Source organism: Salmo salar, chromosome ssa23, assembly GCF_905237065.1.
Source record: "Salmo salar chromosome ssa23, Ssal_v3.1, whole genome shotgun sequence".
Classification (NCBI taxonomy): domain Eukaryota; kingdom Metazoa; phylum Chordata; class Actinopteri; order Salmoniformes; family Salmonidae; genus Salmo; species Salmo salar.
In genome coordinates, this window is record NC_059464.1 from 46,091,138 (window position 1) to 46,111,871 (window position 20,734).

Here is a 20,734-nt window from a genome sequence, read left to right on the forward strand (position 1 = left end):
GGCAGCATGCTGTTTGATTTGATTGGCATCAGCCTGTATGTTTGTTCCATATGCACATGCCCTTATTAACAAAGTATTAATATGTTTTTTGACCTCAACTTTATTAAATGTAATAACTAAATCAAAACAACTAAATCACACTGTCTTCTTTATAGGTTGTTACCCACAATGCCCTCCAGAAACACCTATATTTGATGAAGAGACCGGGGAGTGTGTTGAGGAATGTAATAAAACAACAACACTACCACCATCAACAACACCATGGACACCAACAACTACCACACTGACAACAGAACCTCCAACAACAACACCAATACAACCAACAACAACACCACCAACAACCACACCAATACCACCACCAACAACACCAACACCACAAACAACAACAACCACACCAATGCCAACAACAACCCAACAAAACAACAAAAAAACCAAATACAAAAAATGCCACAACACACCACACCACCAACAACACACCAAAACAAACACCAATGCAAACAAAACACCACAACAACAAAAAACACAAACAACAACACCAACACCACCAACAACAACAACAACACAAACAACAACACCAATGCCACCAACAACAACAACACCAATACCACCAACAACGACCACACCAATACCAACAACAACAACACCCCCACCAACAACAACAACACCAATACCAACAACAACACCAATACCACCAACAACGACCACACCAATACCAACAACAACAACACCCCCACCAACAACAACAACACCAATAACACCAATACCACCAACAACACCAACACCAACAACACCAATACCACCAACAACGACCACACCAATACCAACAACAACAACACCCCCACCAACAACAACAACACCAATACCAACAACAACACCAATATCACCAACAACAACAACACCAACAACAACACCAATACCAACAACACCAATACCACCAACAACTACAACACCAATACCACCAACAACTACCCCCCAGACAACAGAGCCAACAACTACTCCTTGTATTCCTACCTGTGAGTGGTCAGAATGGTATGATGAAGATGATGATAAAGACAAGAGTGACTGGGAAACGTATTGGAATATCACACAGAGTGGAAAAGAAGTGTGTGAAGATCCACAGGATATTGAATGTGTAGCTACAGACTACCCTGATATGAGCTTAGAGGACTATGTAGCTTCGACAGGACAAGTTGTGGAGTGCGATGTTGACTTCGGTTTAATATGTGAAGAAAATAAACAGACTCAGAGACCATATAAGTGCAAGAACTATAAGATTAGAGTCCTCTGTTGCGTTGAATGTTTATCAACAACATCACCAAAACCAACAACAACAGCAACACCACCACCAACAACCACACCATTACCACCAACATCTACCACCTCAAAACCACCAACAACAACAACATTACCACCAACAACAACACCAATACCAACAACAACAACTACACCAATACCACCAACAACAACAACACCAAAGCCAACACCACCAACAACAACAACAACCACACCAATGCCAACAACAACCACACCAATACCACCAACAACAACACCAATACCACCAACAACAACAACACAAATACCAACAACAACAACAACAACAACACCAATACCACCAACAACAACACCAATACCAACAACAACAACCACAACAATACCAACAACAACACCAATACCACCAACAACAACTACACCAATTCCACCAACAACAACCACACCAATACCAACAACAACACCAATACCACCAACAACAACAACACAAATACCAACAACAACAACAACAACACCAATACCAACAACAACCACACCAATACCACCAACAACAACACCACCAATACCTCCAACAACAACAACACCAATACCACCAACAACAACACCAACAACAACTACAACACCAACAACACCAACAACTACAACACCAATACCACCAACAACAACCACACCAATACCACCAACAACAACAACACCAAAGCCAACACCACCAACAACAACAACAACCACACCAATGCCAACAACAACCACACCAATACCACCAACAACAACCACACCAATACCAACAACAACACCAATACCAACAACAACAACACAAATACCAACAACAACAACAACAACACCAATACCAACAACAACCACACCAATACCACCAACAACAACAACACCAATACCACCACCAACAACAACACCAACACCACCAACAACAACCACCACACCAATGCCAACATCAACCACACCAATACCACCAACAACAACCACACCAACACCACCAACACCACCAACAACAACAACCACCACACCAATGCCAACATCAACCACACCAATACTACCAACAACAACCACACCAACACCACCACCAACAACAACACAAATACCAACAACAACACCAATACCACCAACAACAACACCAATACCACCACCAACAACAACACCATTTCAAACAACAACAACCACACCAATACCAACAACAACAACCACACCAATACCAACAACAACAACAACACCACCAACAACAACACCAATACAACCAACAACAACCACCACACCAATACCACCAACAACAACAACAACAACCACACCACCGACAACAACAACACCAACACCAACAACAACAACACCACCAACAACAACCACACCAACACCACCAACAAGAACACCAATACCACCACCACCAACAACAACACCAATGCCAACAACAACCACACCAATACCAACAACAACAACAACAACAACACCAACACCTACAACACCAATACCACCAACAACTACAACACCAATACCACCAACAACAACCACACCAATACCACCAACAACAACAACACCAATACCACCAACAACTACAACACCAATACCACCAACAACTACAACACCAATACCACCAACAACAACCACACCAATACCACCACCAACAACCACACCAATAACAACAACAACAACAACAACACCAATACCACCAACAACAACCACACCAATACCAACAACAACAACAACAACAACACCAACACCTACAACACCAATACCACCAACAACTACAACACCAATACCACCAACAACAACCACACCAATACCACCAACAACAACAACACCAATACCACCAACAACTACAACACCAATACCACCAACAACTACAACACCAATACCACCAACAACAACCACACCAATACCACCACCAACAACCACACCAATAACAACAACAACAACAACAACACCAATACCACCAACAACAACCACACCAATAACAACAACAACAACAACACCAATACCACCAACAACAACCACACCAATAACAACAACAACAACAACAACAACACCAACAACACCAATACCACCAACAACTACAACACCAATACCACCAACAACACCAACACCAACAACACCAATACACCAACAACTACAACACCAACAACACAATACCACCAACAACTACAACACCAATACCACCAACAACACCAACACCAACAACACCAATACCACCAACAACTACAACACCAATACCACCAACAACTACCCCCCAGACAACAGAGCCAACAACTACTCCTTGTATTCCTACCTGTGAGTGGTCAGAATGGTATGATGAAGATGATGATAAAGACAAGAGTGACTGGGAAACGTATTGGAATATCACACAGAGTGGAAAAGAAGTGTGTGAAGATCCACAGGATATTGAATGTGTAGCTACAGACTACCCTGATACGAGCTTAGAGGACTATGTAGCTTCGACAGGACAAGTTGTGGAGTGCGATGTTGACTTCGGTTTAATATGTGAAGAAAATAAACAGACTCAGAGACCATATAAGTGCAAGAACTATAAGATTAGAGTCCTCTGTTGCGTTGAATGTTTATCAACAACATCACCAAAACCAACAACAACAGCTACACCACCACCAACAACCACACCATTACCACCAACATCTACCACCTCAAAACCACCAACAACAACACCATTACCACCAACAACAACACCAATACCAACAACAACAACTACACCAATACCAACAACAACCACACCAATACCAACAACAACAACTACACCAATACCAACAACAACCACACCAATACCAACAACAACAACTACACCAATACCAACAACAACCACACCAATACCTCCAACAACAACGACACCAATACCACCAACAACAACCACACCAATACCAACAACAACAACACCGATACCACCAACAACAACCACACCAATACCAACAACAACAACACCGATACCACCAACAACAACCACACCAATACCAACAACAACAACACCAATACCAACAACAACAACCACACCAATACCACCAACAACAACACCAATACCAACAACAACAACAACACCAATACCACCACCAACAACAACAACACCATTACCACCAACAACAACCACACCAACAACAACACCATTACCACCAACAACAACAACACCAATACCACCAACAACCACACCAATACCACCAACAACAACAACAACGACACCAATACCACCACCAACAACAACAACACCAACAACAACACCATTACCACCAACAACTACCACCTCAATACCACCAACAACTACCACCCCAATACCACCAACAACAACAACACCAATACCAACAACAACAACCACACCAATACCACCAACAACTACAACACCAACAACTACAACACCAATACCACCAACAACTACAACAACACCAAAGCCAACACCACCACCAACAACAACACCAATGACAACAACAACCACACCAACACCACCATCAACAACCACACCAATTCCAACAACAACAACACCAATACCACCAACAACAACGACACCAATTCCACCAACAACAACAACATCAATACCACCAACAACAACAACAACCACACCAATGCCAACAACAACCACACCAAAACCGACAACAACAACACCAATACCACCACCAACAACACCAACAACAACCACAACAACCACACAAATGCCAACAACAACACCAACACCAATACCACCAACAACAACAACAACAACAACAACAACAATTCCACCGACAACACCAACACCACCACCACCACCAACAACAACACCAACAACGACAACACCAATACCAACAACAACAATTCCACCGACAACACCAACACCACCACCACCACCAACAACAACAACACCAGTACCACCAACAACAACAACACCAATAACAACACCAACAACAACACCAATACCAACAACAACACCAACACCACCACCACCACCACCAACAACAACAACAACACCAGTACCACCAACAACAACAACCACACCAATACCACCAACAACAACAACACCAATAACAACACCAACAACAACACCAATACCAACAACAACACCAACACCACCACCACCACCACCACCAACAACAACAACAACACCAGTACCACCAACAACAACAACCACACCAATACCACCAACAACAACAAAACCAACAACAACAACACCAGTACCACCAACAACAACAACCACACCAATACCACCAACAACAACCACACCTAAACCACCAACTACAACAGAAGCCATAACTCTAACCACAACCCCAACGACAACAGAAGGATCAACCACAACCCCCAGGACATCTGAAGAATCAACCACAACCCCAACGACAACAGAAGAATCAACCACAACCCCCAGGACAACTGAAAAACCAACCACAACCACCCCTGTCACAGACACCACAACCACTAAAGCTCCTACAACAACACCTAAACCACCTACTACAACTGAAGCCACAACTCCAATGACATCCATATCACCAACAACCCATGAATCGGTTGTCACTGGTCCTCCAATAACTGTTCCGACACCTCCAATTACAGGAAGTGTAGTCAGTTCAATACCAACCACAACTGGGACACCAACCCCACCACCAATCACTTGTCCTGAGTGGGACAAAGTGGTAAGTACCTCAATATAACCATCACATAATCAACTGGGCTCCCTTTACTTCGATAACACATAGCCAACATTTGATGTCAATGAGGTGGAAAAGTCCTATCAGAGACTTAGCAATTGATTCCTGTGTGTATTGTGAAAGATCTCTGATGACATGTAATTTTCTTTCTCTCGAAACATCAGCAAAATGAGACTTTCTGGCTCTGCAACTGCACTTTGGCCAGATGTATTGAAAACAACACCATTGAGATAATTCCATATGAATGCCCAGAGCCTGAGCCAATCACATGTACTAATGGCAAGAAACCAGTGCTACAGTGGGATGAGTTCTACTGCTGCCAACACTACGTGTGTGATTGTGAGTTGTGAAAGCTTCTTCTTCTTCTCCTCTGACCTGGTCAGGAAGGTAGATGGCCATGTTCAGTTTCTGTAACTAATAACATACCCGTCCTTATCACTAACATTTGGAATAATACTCAATATAAATATTACTTCATAAAAAGAAAAAATTTGACAGAGGATCGTAATGTCTGTCTGCTTTATAACAGTGTATATTTTCATGACAGGCGTCTGTGAGGGTTGGGGAGACCCCCATTATATCACCTTCGACGGGCTCTTCTACAGCTTCCAAGGGAACTGTACCTATGTGCTGATGGAGGAGATGTGGCCACGTCACCACTTTAAGATCTACATCGACAATGTAAACTGTGATCCCACCGAGGATGTGTCTTGTCCTCGAGCCATCATCGTGTCCTACCGCTCAACAGTTATAACACTGAAGAATCACAACCTCATTGGAGCTGCTCAGTTGGAGGTAACTTCGGTGGATAAACTGGCTCAGAAATCAATATAAGCAATTAAAACCATATATACGTTGAATGGCTGGATTTGGGGCCTGAAGGACTGAAAAATGATTTCTTTGAAAATTTGAAAACGAAAGACAATTATTTTCCATTATTTCATTCTCTGAACTGAATTGTGCATTAGTTCTCAACATCCGCAGCTTTCATTGATACAAAATATGAGTTTGATGTTCTCGATCAACTTAATTCAACCTGTAATGTCATGATATTAGTAAGTCACCTTGCCTTTCTTTAAGAGATCCTGAAGATGGATTGATCTCTCTCTCTCTTCCATCCCTTTTTCCTATCCTTTTCTATCCCCCCATCTGTCCGTCTCTCTTTCATCCCTCTCTCCCTGCCATCTGTCTTTCAGGCTCTTATTGATGGAGTTTCCCTGAGACTACCCTTCACACGGCACGGTGTGAAGGTGATGAACTCTGGTATCAACATGGTCTTGGAGATAGCACAACTCCAGGTGGTAGTTACCTTTGGTGTCACTGGCTTCAGCGTCAACCTTCCTTGGCAACACTTTGGCAACAATACACAGGGTCATTGTGGTAAGGACTTAGTTTCATTCATTTGTTGTCCTCAAACTATGTATCGTGTGCAGAGCTGAGAGATTATTGTGAATCACTTAACTTAAACAGAGAACGGTCACTTGGTATTCTGAGCAAGGTGTGAGAAAGCCTAATGGAGCGGTCTTTGAATTGATGGAAATCATTTATCCAAGGTTGGAGGTGAACAACTAGCCTGGTCCCAGATCTGTTTGGGTTATTTTTTTACCAAAAGCCTATGGTTGTTGTCAGATATCGAACCACAGGGTTTGGCAAGACAACACAAACTGATCAGGGACCAGGCTAGCAAACAATGGTTTGGGCTTTCCTGTCTGATGTCTGTGTCTGATATTTTTACTGTATGTGCTGTACTAAATGTGAGAAAGCTCCAACAAAGATTTCAAGTGTATGTATTACTTTTAATAGCTGCAAATGGCAAAATAAACGACTTGAACCTGAACTGTATGCATCTCTTTCAGGAACATGTAGCAACAACCAGGCTGATGACTGCATGTTGCCTGGAGGTCAGCTGGTGGAGAACTGTGCTGTGATGGCAGACTACTGGCCAGCCAAGGACCTTTACCAGCCTGACTGCCATGTGCCACCTGGAATCCCCACCAACTCTCCTCTCCCTGAACCCACACAGAAGCCATGCAAGCCAGACTCCTCTGTCTGTGATCTCCTAAAGGACAGGTAAACATTCCTAAAGGCACTGTGATCTCCTGAAGGAAAGGTAAACATTCCTAAAGAACTGTGATCTCCTGAAGGAAAGGTCAACCTTCCTAAAAGCACTGTACAAGTTCTCTAATAAAATGTCCTGCTTAGGGTGATCACATGTAAATTACCCAAATGCCTGGAATGTGTGGGAATGTAATCATCTACTCCATTAAACAGTCTGTCAGGAGTGGCCAGCTACTTCATTGAACAGTCTGTCAGGAGTGGCCAGATACTCCATTAAACAGTCTGTCAGGAGTGGCCAGCTACTCCATTAAACAGTCTGTCAGGAGTGGCCAGCTACTTCATTGAACAGTCTGTCAGGAGTGGCCAGCTACTCCATTGAACAGTCTGTCAGGAGTGGCCAGCTACTCCATTAAACAGTCTGTCAGGAGTTTGAGTAAAGTTAGAAGTCCTGTTGTAACAATAAACAATCTAACTTATCACAGACTAAAATCTCACATGCACAAATATAGCTCTTTACCCCTAAACTATACACAGAAGTGTGGTTTTGTGTATGACAGAAACATATATGATTCTTACAGTGTATTTGGAAGGTCTGTTTCTCATATACCTTCATCTCTGGTTTTCAATCCACAGCATTTTTGCAGCCTGTCATCCATTTGTCTCACCTGACAACTTCTTCAAGGGCTGTGTCTATGACAGCTGCCACGTGTCCAACCCAGCGGTGGAGTGCACCAGTCTGCAGACATACGCTGCTGCCTGTGCCCAGTTTGGAGTATGCATCTACTGGAGAAACCACACCGCCCTATGTGGTAGGCTTACTGTAGTCGTTGTAAAAATCCAGACTCACCATGTTAAATAGAACTCACCTAATAAGGATAGATAAATAAGTCCACCATTGAAGAGATAAGAAATACTGTGTAGATGACCAGGAACCAGGAACTGTGTTGATGAGACCAGGAACAATACTATACTAACACAACTTAGTATGTGTTATAGATGACCACACAATAGAGGAGGGGGTTTCTATTTGTAAATATTAGATTAGTGCATTTTTGTATTTGAGGTGATAAATTATGGAGATAGTGGACATCCTTGTCTGGTTCCCCTTTGTAATGTGTAATATAGTATGGGGCTTCAGTCCAACAATCAAGTGATTGTAAATAATTAGTCAGAACATTTTTCAATGGTGATAACACTTTTTACATCAGCAGTTGTCACAAAGTGCTAATACAGAAACCCAGCCTAAAACCCCAAACAGCAGGCGATTCAGATGTAGAAGCAACAGTGGCTTGGAAAAACTCCCTAGAAAGGCAGGATCCTAGGAAGAAACCTAGAGAGAAACCAGAATCTGAGGGGTGGCCAGTCCTCTTCTGGTTGTGCTGGGTGGAGATTATAAGAGTACATGGCCATTAAGGCCAGATCGTTCAACAGCAGGTTCGGTAGGAGAGAGAGAGAGAGAGAGAGAGAGAGAGAGAGAGAGAGAGAGAGAGAGAGAGGGTCGAAACAGCAGGTCCGGGACAAGCACATCCGGTGAACAGGACAGGGTTCCATAGCTGCAGTCACAACAGCAGAAATTGGATCAGCATTGCGACCAGGTTGACTGGGGACAGGCACAGCCAGGAGTCGTCAGTGCTTGGGCTCAGGTCCTCTGTGAAGGTAGAGAGAGAGAGAGAGAAGAATTAGTAGCACACTTAAGATAACACAGGACACCAGAGGAGACAGGATAGTTATACCAGATAGGACAGACTGACCCTATCCCCTGGCACATAGACTATTGCAGTATATATACTGGAGACTGAGACAGGGGGTTCGGGTGTCACTATAGACTGAGTTGTATCTTTCTTCAACAGCCAGCGACTGCCCAGCTGACAAAGTCTACAAGCCCTGCGGTCCTGCCGAACAGCCAACCTGTGATGATAAGTAGGTTTCTATTTAGAGAGTGGTAGTGCAAAATAATCCTTGCTTTCATGTTTTATGTTAACTGAGGTAGACAACGTTATGACTGTCAAATAAGACAGAGAGAAAAGACCTACCTACAGTTAAAGATAGAGTTGCTGTAGATAGGAAATAGGAGTTGTTACTGTAATGTTGTGTTGTACAGTCCAGACGAGTCTAGGATGAACTTCACCACAGAAGGCTGCTTCTGTCCTGATGGGATGAAACTCTTCAACAAGGACTCAGGGATCTGTGTTGATAAGTGTGGTGAGTGTTCCCAGTTACGGCCATTGGTCCATTTCATGTGGATGATACAGGGAAGATGGATAGGACTTAGCCTTTTCAAGGATGTTTCAGGTCTATGAAAGTTCTACTAAATTGTCGTGTTTGTGTTTTTGAAGGATGCATTGACCCTGAAGGTGTTCCGCGAGAGGTAAGTTAGGCCTTTTGGTTTTGATTCATCGTTATTTTATTTTACTAATTAATATAGCCTGTTATCTAGTTCACTAGCTCTGTCATGGATGATGCCAGAGGTTTCTATGAGGACCTACTTACAGCGTCCACACAGCATTATCCACATTGTCTGAAACCAAAATGGCCCCCTCTATGCCCTATATTTAGCCCCCTATGCCCTATTTAGTGCACTACATTTGACCAAACCCATTGATAGAATCACACTCCCTTCTTGTTGTATCTCATCACAGTTCAACGAGAGGTTTGAGTACAAGTGCCAGGATTGCGTTTGTTTGGAGTCCACCAAGACTGTGACCTGTAAACCCAAGGTCTGCTCCAAACCACCAGTAGAGATATGCACTGGGCCAGGCTTTGTATATGTCAACCAAACCGATCCATCGGATCCATGCTGCTCCAGCCTCGTCTGCCGTAAGGATCTCCCAACACTTTTTTACCTTACATATTATAATCAGATCTATTTCAACAGTATTGTGCCGACCTGAACCGTACTGTGCTGGCTTGGATATGTTCTTTTCACATTGTTCTTTCCAGCACGGTCCCAGGAACTATGGTGGATGTGTAACCAGGCCAGTGCCGTACAGCTGGGCTCAGCTCAGTCGTGTTGAAAACACCCACATAGTGAAGACATGAATCAGCTCATATTATGATGTCCATACTCTGTTATTGTTTCCCCTCCTAGGTTGTGACAGCAGCACTTGCCCACCTACCAACATGAACTGTCCTATTGGGTTCGTGCCAGTGGTTTCAGTCCCTGAGGGAAAATGCTGTCCAGAGCACACATGTGGTATGGTCTCTTTACCTATATCTAGACTATCTAGACTATCTACATGTGGTATGGTCTCTTTACCTATATCTAGACTATCTACATGTGGTATGGTCTCTTTACCTATATCTAGACTATCTACATGTGGTATGGTCTCTTTACCTATATCTAGACTATCTACATGTGGTATGGTCTCTTTACCTATATCTAGACTATCTACATGTGGTATGGTCTCCTTACCTAATGATATCTAGACTATCTACATGTGGTATGGTCTCTTTACCTATATCTAGACTATCTATGGGTAGGTCTCTTTCTCTATCTAGACTATCTACATGTGGTATGGTCTCTTTACCTATATCTAGACTATCTACATGTGGTATGGTCTCTTTACCTATATCTAGACTATCTAGACTATCTACACGTGGTATGTTCTCTTTACCTATATCTAGACTATCTAGACTATCTACATGTGGTATGTTCTCTTTACCTATATCTAGACTATCTAGACTATCTACATGTGGTATGGTCTCTTTACCTATATCTAGACTATCTAGACTATCTACACGTGGTATGGTCTCTTTACCTATATCTAGATGATCTAGACTATCTACACGTGGTATGTTCTCTTTACCTATATCTAGACTATCTACATGTGGTATGGTCTCTTTACCTATATCTAGACTATCTACATGTGGTATGGTCTCTTTACCTATATCTAGACTATCTACATGTGGTATGGTCTCTTTACCTGTATCTAGACTATCTACATGTGGTATGGTCTCTTTACCTATATCTAGACTATCTACATGTGGTATGGTCTCTTTACCTATATCTAGACTATCTACACGTGGTATGTTCCCTTTACCTGTATCTAGACTATCTAGACTATCTACATGTGGTATGGTCTCTTTACCTATATCTAGACTATCTACATGTGGTATGGTCTCTTTACCTATATCTAGACTATCTACATGTGGTATGGTCTCTTTACCTATATCTAGACTATCTACATGTGGTATGGTCTCTTTACCTATATCTAGACTATCTAGACTATCTACACGTGGTATGTTCTCTTTACCTATATCTAGACTATCTAGACTATCTACACGTGGTATGTTCTCTTTACCTATATCTAGACTATCTAGACTATCTACATGTGGTATGTTGTCTTTACCTATATCTAGACTATCTACATGTGGTATGGTCTCTTTACCTGTATCTAGACGATCTAGACTATCTACACGTGGTATGTTCTCTTTACCTATATCTAGACTATCTACATGTGGTATGGTCTCTTTACCTGTATCTAGACTATCTACATGTGGTATGGTCTCTTTACCTATATCTAGACTATCTAGACTATCTACATGTGGTATGTTCTCTTTACCTATATCTAGACTATCTAGACTATCTACATGTGGTATGGTCTCTTTACCTATATCTAGACTATCTAGACTATCTACATGTGGTATGTTGTCTTTACCTATATCTAGACTATCTACATGTGGTATGGTCTCTTTACCTGTATCTAGACGATCTAGACTATCTACATGTGGTATGGTCTCTTTACCTATATCTAGACTATCTACACGTGGTATGTTCTCTTTACCTGTATCTAGACTATCTACATGTGGTATGGTCTCTTTACCTATATCTAGACTATCTAGACTATCTACATGTGGTATGGTCTCTTTACCTATATCTAGACTATCTTGTATTGCTGTGTTTGTATGGCTGAGATAATACCAGTTATTTTAGACAGTCCCATGGATTGGTTGTCTGTGTCTCTCTCTCAATTGGTTTTTTGTGTCTCTTGTCTCTTCCAGAGCCTAAAAGAGTTTGTCTTCACAAAGGCATTGAATACCTGGTAATGACAAACTATTCTGCTCTCTCATCTGAAATGTTCATTACATAAATAAACACTGTAGATATACTTGTTTTAATATATTGCAGTACATGTACATTAAATCTCATATTCTATAAGGGTTCATGTCAAATAGTGTTGGAGAGAGTGGGTTTCCTTGTTCCAATGTGTCAGAGAGAGTGGATATCCTTGTTCCCCTTTGTCGGAACGAGTGGGTATCCTGGTTTCCATGTGCTACAGCCAGTGGATATCTTTGTTCCCCTGTGTTAGAGAAAGTGGGTATCCTGGTCCCCCTGTGTCAGAGACAGTGGGTATCCTGGTTCCCCTGTGTTAGAGACAGTGGGTATCCTTTTCCCCCTGTGTCAGAGACAGTGAGTATCATGGTTCCCCTGTGTTAGAGACAGTGGGTATCCTGGTTCCCCTGTGTTAGAGACAGTGGGTATCCTATTCCCCCTGTGTCAGAGACAGTGGGTATCCTGGTTCCCCTGTGTTAGAGACAGTGGGTATCCTGGCTCCCCTGTGTCAGAGACAGTGGGAATCCTGGTTCCCCTGTGTTAGAGACAGTGGGTATCCTGGTTTCCCTGTGTCAGAGACAGTGGGTATCCTGGTTCCCCTGTGTTAGAGACAGTGGGTATCCTGGTTCCCCTGTGTTAGAGACAGTGGGTATCCTGGTTCCCCTGTGTTAGAGACAGTGGGTATCCTATTCCCCCTGTGTCAGAGACAGTGGGTATCCTGGTTCCCCTGTGTTAGAGACAGTGGGTATCCTGGTTTCCCTGTGTCAGAGACAGTGGGTATCCTGGTTTCCCTGTGTCAGAGACAGTGGGTATCCTGGTTCCCCTGTGTTAGAGACAGTGGGTATCCTTGTTCCCCTGTGTTAGAGACAGTGGGTATCCTGGTTCCCCTGTGTTAGAGACAGTGGGTATCCTTGTTCCCCTGTGTTAGAGACAGTGGGTATCCTGGTTCCCCTGTGTTAGAGACAGTGGGTATCCTTGTTCCCCTGTGTTAGAGACAGTGGGTATCCTTGTTCCCCTGTGTTAGAGACAGTGGGTATCCTTGTTCCCCTGTGTTAGAGACAGTGGGTATCCTGGTTCCCCTGTGTTAGAGCCAGTGGGTATCCTTGTCTGGTTCCCCTGAAGTAATGTGTAAAATATGATGACTTACTTGTTCTTCTAGCCTAATTCTAAAGTACCAGGATCAGAGTGCCAGGAGTGCACCTGCACCAACAAAGTGGACCCCAAGTCTGGTCATTACCAAATTGACTGTGGATTCATGCAATGTGACGAAGATTGTGAAAAGGTAAGAACTGGTATAGCTGCCGTGTCTGCTCAAATTTCAAATATTTACCAAAAGATTAAATACAATTGAGTAGCATAAGTTTATTCAGTCAACAAGTTTTTATACTTTAATCGGCTGGTTTCCTAGACCCAGATTAAGTAAGTAAGTAAACCTTGTCTGATTCAGAACTGCCGACAGATTAAGCCTAGTCCTTGATTTAAAAATAATTCTCAATTGGTGGTGAGCCATCCGGGCGGTGAGACATCTGTTCTTGAGTTATTCTCTTCTATTGAGTCTACTGGGAAGGCAATCGGTTGTATTCACACTTTAATACCATGTATTATTATTATCGTTATCATTATTTTTAGGTGTTGTAGCAAGTCACTCATGTGTTCCTCTTCTCCTGCAGGGATATGAGTACCAGGAGCCAGGCTATTCTTCAGATGACTGCTGTGGTAAATGTGTTCAGACCCACTGTGTCCTCCAGATCAATGGGACCAAGCAGTTGTTGAAGGTAGGTATCGTTTCTGTCAGTTTAATTATCACAGATTAACTAAGAAGTAGTAAGTAGTTCTCTGATAAATGTCTATATTGTTTGTGGGTGTGTGTGTGTGGAACAAGCTTCCCCATAATATGAGGACAGCGGAGTGCCTGCCCATCTTCCTAAAACCTCTGACACCCTACATCTTTAAAGAGCTTGTTAAATAAATCCCAGTCCGCCCCACCCCCTACGAGTGTTATATGTTGTTGTCTCACTTAGCTATCTTAAGACAAATGCATTAATGTAAAACGTTTTGGATAAGAGCGTCTGCTAAATGACAAACATTTAATGTCAAACGTGTGTGTGTGTGTGTGTGTGTGTGTGTGTGTGTGTGTGTGTGTGTGTGTGTGTGTGTGTGTGTGTGTGTGTGTGTGTGTGTGTGTGCCCAGCATGGAGATACATGGTCAGCTCCTGGTGATAAGTGCCAGCAGTACAGCTGTGTGAAAAATGGTGATAGTTATCTGACCCAGAGCTCCAACATCCATTGCCCACCCTTCCAGGAGGCCAACTGCCAGCCTGTGAGTACAGTACACAACATAACAAGAACAGAAAGGCCAGCCGGCGAGTACAGTACACAACATTACAAGAACAGGAAGGCCAGCCGGCGAGTACAGTACACAACATAACAAGAACAGAAAGTCCAGCCTGTGAGTACAGTACTCAACATAACAAGAACAGAAAGGTCGGCCTGTGAGTACAGTACTCAACATAACAAGAACAGAAAGTCCAGCCTGTGAGTACAGTCCTCAACATAACAAGAACAGAAAGGCCAGCCTGTGAGTACAGTACTCAACATAACAAGAACAGAAAGGCCAGCCTGTGAGTACAGTACACAACATAACAAGAACAGAAAGGTCGGCCTGTGAGTACAGTACTGTACTCAACATAACAAGAACAGAAAGGCCAGCCTGTGAGTACAGAACACAACATAACAAGAACAGAAAGGCCAGCCTGTGAGTACAGTCCAGTACTCAACACAACAAGAACAGAAAGGCCAGCCTGTGAGTACAGTACACAACATAACAAGAACAGAAAGGCCAGCCTCTGAGTACAGTACTCAACATAACAAGAACAGAAAGGCCAGCCTGTGAGTGCAGTACACAACATTACAAGAACAGGAAGGCCAGCCTGTGAGTACAGTACACAACATAACAAGAACAAAATGGCCAGCCTGTGAGTACAGTACACAACATAACAAGAACAGAATGGCCAGCCTGTGAGTACAGTACACAACATTACAAGAACAGGAAGGCCAGCCTGTGAGTACAGTACACAACATAACAAGAACAGAAAGGTCGGCCTGTGAGTACAGTACACAACATAACCAGAACAGAAAGGCCAGCCTGTGAGTACAATCCAGTACTCAACATAACCAGAACAGAAACGCCTGCTCACTGCAAATGCTCTCGATTACCAACCTTATTGACAATGTTTCGATCCACAATCATTTTCATCAGATCGACAGTACAGTACACACACTATATCAGTTTTCATTTGACAGAAACATTTCTTCACTTATCCTAATATGAAATGTATTATGTAAAGAAAACATTGAAACTTTTTTTCACCACAGGGTTCAATTCAGACCGCTGCAAACGGCTGCTGTAGAATTTGTAAGTATGAAAATGAAATATTCAAAGCTGTTAACAATTTCATATTAGGATTGGAATGTGATCAGATTCATGCATCATAAAACCACTGATATTCATAATTGATAATGATTGAGAAGGAGAGCCACCTTGTAGTCAGTGAACTCAAACAGGTGCAGCTCTTTTTCATGGTCTTTCCAGACAGATCATGTTTAATGTTGTGTCTCCCTCCAATACCAGGTGTGGAGAAGGACAAGGCCTGTAAGAAAGGATCCATGAAGAGTTTCATCAACCACATGAGCTGCCAGTCTATTGAGGAGGTGGAGATGCCGTACTGTGAGGGATCCTGCAACACCTTCACCAAGTGAGTGTGGAAACAATGCTAATATCACAACCAAGTGGAGCCTCATAACAGCCACAACACCATGTTGGTGTTTCCAGTATCCAGTTTAAGCAGAGTGATGGACTGAAAATCATTTTAAATGAATCTCCATTGAACATGGTTCTTATTCCAGGACTAGGTTTAATCTGTCTCTGGGACAAACCCCCATATGTATTTGTGTTTTGTGAAACATGTCATTTTTTGAGGTGCCTTTGTCTCTTGGGGAGTAGATGATCTCTTAATCTCTGTGAACACCTCTCTTTTTTTTCACTCCCGTCCTCAAGGTACTCTGCGATGGCTGCGTCTCTGGACCACTCGTGTGCGTGTTGCCAGGAGTCCCGGTCCAGTAACCGTACGGTGGACCTACAGTGTCTGAATGGAGATGTGGTGCCCTACACCTACCTACACGTGGAGGAATGTAGCTGCAGACACAGCGACTGCCACAAAGCCATTAGGGTGCCTGCCCGCAAGACACGCAGCAACACGCTGGTCTAAATGGGATCCGTACTAATCCAGATGGGACTAGTCCAGCACCAATCCACTCGCTGCTTACTAAGGAACCCCCTGCTACCCTGCTTCACATGGCTGTTATTTATCTAATCGCTTGGTTTATATATAACATGTAGATTAAATGATATTTAAAACGAAGAAATGTAGAAACTTGTGCTTACTTATCTTATTAAAATGCAACCTTCAAATAGTTATGTCTGTTGTTTGTTTTATTGTAGAAGTGCATGCACCTCGTTTTGGAAAGCTTTGTTTTATTAAGCTGTGTACCCTCTTTAGCCTTCTTCACGCTGGCAGTTTGAAGTGATTCCCCTCCAAAAGATGTTGCATATCCGATTAGAATCTGTATATTTTCCAACAGTTTGAACAGTCAAAAAGCACATGGAAGCAGATATTTCCAGCCACATTTCAAACCACCTTCGCAGGTCATGCGACTTGTGTCTGAACGGTCAAATCTTGCTCAATTTGACCTCAGGTGGTTTTAAGACTGTTCTTTGGCATATTGCTTGCTAGCTACTTTGTTCACAGTTTGACAAGAACGTTTGGTAGCTAACTAGCTTGTTAATCGTTTACAAACAAATGACTGAATGTGCTAGAAAGGTAAACAGCTACCTAGCTAGCTAGTTGACTGCTGTGGCTAGCTAAACAGCTATCTAGCTAGCTAGTTGACTGCTGTGGCTAGCTAAACAGCATCCTAGCTAGCTAGTGGACTGCTGTGGCTAGCTAAACAGCTACCTAGCTAGATGGTTGACTGCTGTGGCTAGCTAAACAGCTAGCTAGCTAGTTGACTGTTGTGGCTAGCTAAACAGCTACCTAGCTAGCTAGTTGACTGCTGTGGCTAGCTAAACAGCTACCTAGCTAGCTAGTTGACATGCTGTGGCTAGCTAAACAGTTACCTAGCTAGCTAGTTGACTGTTGTGGCTAGCAAAAAACCGACTTGTTTTGAAAGTTGGATAATCTTGTCCTTTGAGGCTTTAAACGTGTTCTTCCACTATGATTCTGAACATTCAAAACAACTAGGAAACGTCCATGGCAGGCATTATTGTCACCTTAGCTTGCTACTTAACTTCTGAGTGATAGGAAGCATGAGCGCCACCACCAATCAGCCTACACCACAGCTCACACATTACCAAGACAACTAGCATAGCCATGTCAGCAAATGACTGCTGTCTGAATACACACATAAAGGTGATTTGGTCACTTGTAACTGTTTGGACAGTCAGTATTCCAAAACAGATTTGAAAAACCAAACTGATCTGAGCATTAAGGCCTGCAGTGTAAACAAGGCTTTAGATCTATGGTGGATGGCAGTTAGAGAGTCATCCCTGACATTATATGGTCCCCTAGATATTTTTGTCTAGTTCCCGGTTTGTTTCGGGGCCGTCACCTGATTGTTCCAAAGAAACACACCATCCCTAGTTACTGTTGACAAGCCCATCAAGTCTTTTGGCATTGTTAGGGACCCCCACACATACAAACATAGTAACATAGTGTTTTCAACTTGCATATTTGACACAATTTGATATACACTACCAGTCAAATGTTTGGAAACATGAACTCATTCAAGGGTTTTTCTTTATTTTTAGTATTTTCTACTATGAAATAACATATGGAATCATGTAGTAACCAAAAAAGTGTTAACTGGTCAGTTATCACGCCCCCATGAGCCCAGCCATTACAGCGAGTGTCATGGAACACCCCCTTCTTCTACTAAGTATAAAACCGCTTCTGACAAAATGTACATTAGATCAGAAAACATGAAGCGGTAGCTACATGTTGAAATGGTTGGCAACTCTACAAGAGTCAAAAACGCAGGGACAAGGTACCCACGTTGAAATGGTGAAGTAATCTACAAACTAAATAACAATTATTCAGACTGCAGCTGTTTAAATACTTTAGTCTGGTAAATACATCCGATCCTAAGAACATTCCCGAATGGTACTCTGAAGTATCAATTCTAACAACCTACGACTTTGATCTCTGGTGGATAAACCAGAGGCTCTCTGTCGACTGACTATCCAGCAGACGAACCGGCGATCGCAGAGAGGGACAGCCAAAACATACTCTCGTGAATATGTAAATTGCAATTTATTTTCGAATGAGCGGTTGTTCATGTTCAAAGTATTAGCAATTTCCATGAGTTATCAGCTATGAGTTTCCCGATCTTGAGCAGTCCCCACCCCTTTTCCTTTGTCTACCAAGCCGTCATATCGGTTTCGTAAGCTAGGGACTTTTTCTTGGTATCATGTAGTAACCAATTTGTGTGTGTGTTTAAGCAATTCTGTGATTGATTAAGTTAGTTAGTAAATAAATAATTAAGCCAATTGTATATATCGCTGATTCATGATTCTATGCTAGGGTTCATGCAGATATCCAAGGGTTTGCGACATTCAGTAATGAGACTGATGAGGTAAAATTCATTAATAAGTGACTGTTTTTATAAGATATGAAAATATAGTTATATTCGGGAAATTGAAACTCTATAAACAACATGTTCCTGTGGTGCCCTGACTTCCTAGTTAATTAAAGTTACTTGATTAGTTTTATAGCGTAATTAAATTACACAGAATTGATTTGATAATATACAGTCTTCACATAGTCAACGACACTACTTTGAAGAATCTGAAATATAAAATCTATTTTGTTTTGTTTAACACTTTTTTGGTTACTACATGATTCCATATATGTGTTATTTCATAGTTCTGATGTCTTCACTATTATTGTACTATGTCGAAAATAGTAAAAATAAAGAAAAATCCTTGAATGAGTAGGTGTGTCCAAACTTTTGACTGGTACTGTACATGGTTACATTGTAAATGTCCTCAACCGCAAGGCTCTCCAGAGGGTGGTGTGGTCTGCACAACTCATAACCAGGGGAAAACTACCTGCCCTCCATGACACCACCCAATGTCACAGCACCCGATGTCACAGGAAGGCCAAAAAGATCATCAAGGACATCAACCACCCGAGTCACTGCCTGTTCACACCGTTACCATCCAGAAAGCGAGGACGGTACAGGTGCATCAAAGCTGGGACCGAGAAACTTAAAAACAGCTTCTATCTCAAGGCCATCAGACTGCTAAACAGCAAACACTAACTCAGAGAGGCTGCTGCCTACACTGAGACCCAATCACTGGCCACTTTAATAAATGGATCACTAGTCACTTTAAACAATGCCACTCTAAAGAATATGTTTACATATCTTACATTACTCATATCACATGTATATACGGTATCTTATACCATCTATTGCACCTTGCCTATGCCGCTCGGCCATCACTCATCCATATACTTATATGTACATATTCTCATACACCCCTTTAGATTTGTGTGTATTAGGTAGTTGTTGGGGAATTGTTAGATTACTTTTTAGATATTACTGCACTGTCGGAACTAGAAGCACAAGCATTTCGCTACACTCGCATTAACATCTGCTAACCATGTGTATGTGACAAATAAAA

The 20,734-nt window shown here is 42.4% G+C and overlaps 1 protein-coding gene across 1 annotated transcript in view; it reads left to right on the forward strand.

Annotated features, from left to right (window-relative positions):
- The window catches only part of LOC106597275 (mucin-2), a 37,449-nt gene extending 19,983 nt beyond the window's left edge, over positions 1 to 17,466 (forward strand). The window contains exons 26-45 of the mRNA XM_045706201.1: positions 156 to 2,295; positions 3,556 to 3,559; positions 5,427 to 5,867; positions 6,047 to 6,221; positions 6,430 to 6,677; positions 7,079 to 7,262; positions 7,739 to 7,952; positions 8,574 to 8,749; positions 9,791 to 9,860; positions 10,042 to 10,142; positions 10,277 to 10,308; positions 10,580 to 10,757; positions 11,029 to 11,133; positions 12,942 to 12,982; positions 14,153 to 14,275; positions 14,664 to 14,768; positions 15,185 to 15,313; positions 16,369 to 16,408; positions 16,625 to 16,748; positions 17,051 to 17,466. Coding sequence (XP_045562157.1) covers positions 156 to 2,295; positions 3,556 to 3,559; positions 5,427 to 5,867; positions 6,047 to 6,221; positions 6,430 to 6,677; positions 7,079 to 7,262; positions 7,739 to 7,952; positions 8,574 to 8,749; positions 9,791 to 9,860; positions 10,042 to 10,142; positions 10,277 to 10,308; positions 10,580 to 10,757; positions 11,029 to 11,133; positions 12,942 to 12,982; positions 14,153 to 14,275; positions 14,664 to 14,768; positions 15,185 to 15,313; positions 16,369 to 16,408; positions 16,625 to 16,748; positions 17,051 to 17,261 — 4,841 coding nt within the window. The 3' untranslated portion in view covers positions 17,262 to 17,466. The remainder of the gene's footprint in view (positions 1 to 155; positions 2,296 to 3,555; positions 3,560 to 5,426; positions 5,868 to 6,046; positions 6,222 to 6,429; positions 6,678 to 7,078; positions 7,263 to 7,738; positions 7,953 to 8,573; positions 8,750 to 9,790; positions 9,861 to 10,041; positions 10,143 to 10,276; positions 10,309 to 10,579; positions 10,758 to 11,028; positions 11,134 to 12,941; positions 12,983 to 14,152; positions 14,276 to 14,663; positions 14,769 to 15,184; positions 15,314 to 16,368; positions 16,409 to 16,624; positions 16,749 to 17,050) is intronic.
- The last annotated feature ends 3,268 nt before the right edge of the window (positions 17,467 to 20,734 follow it).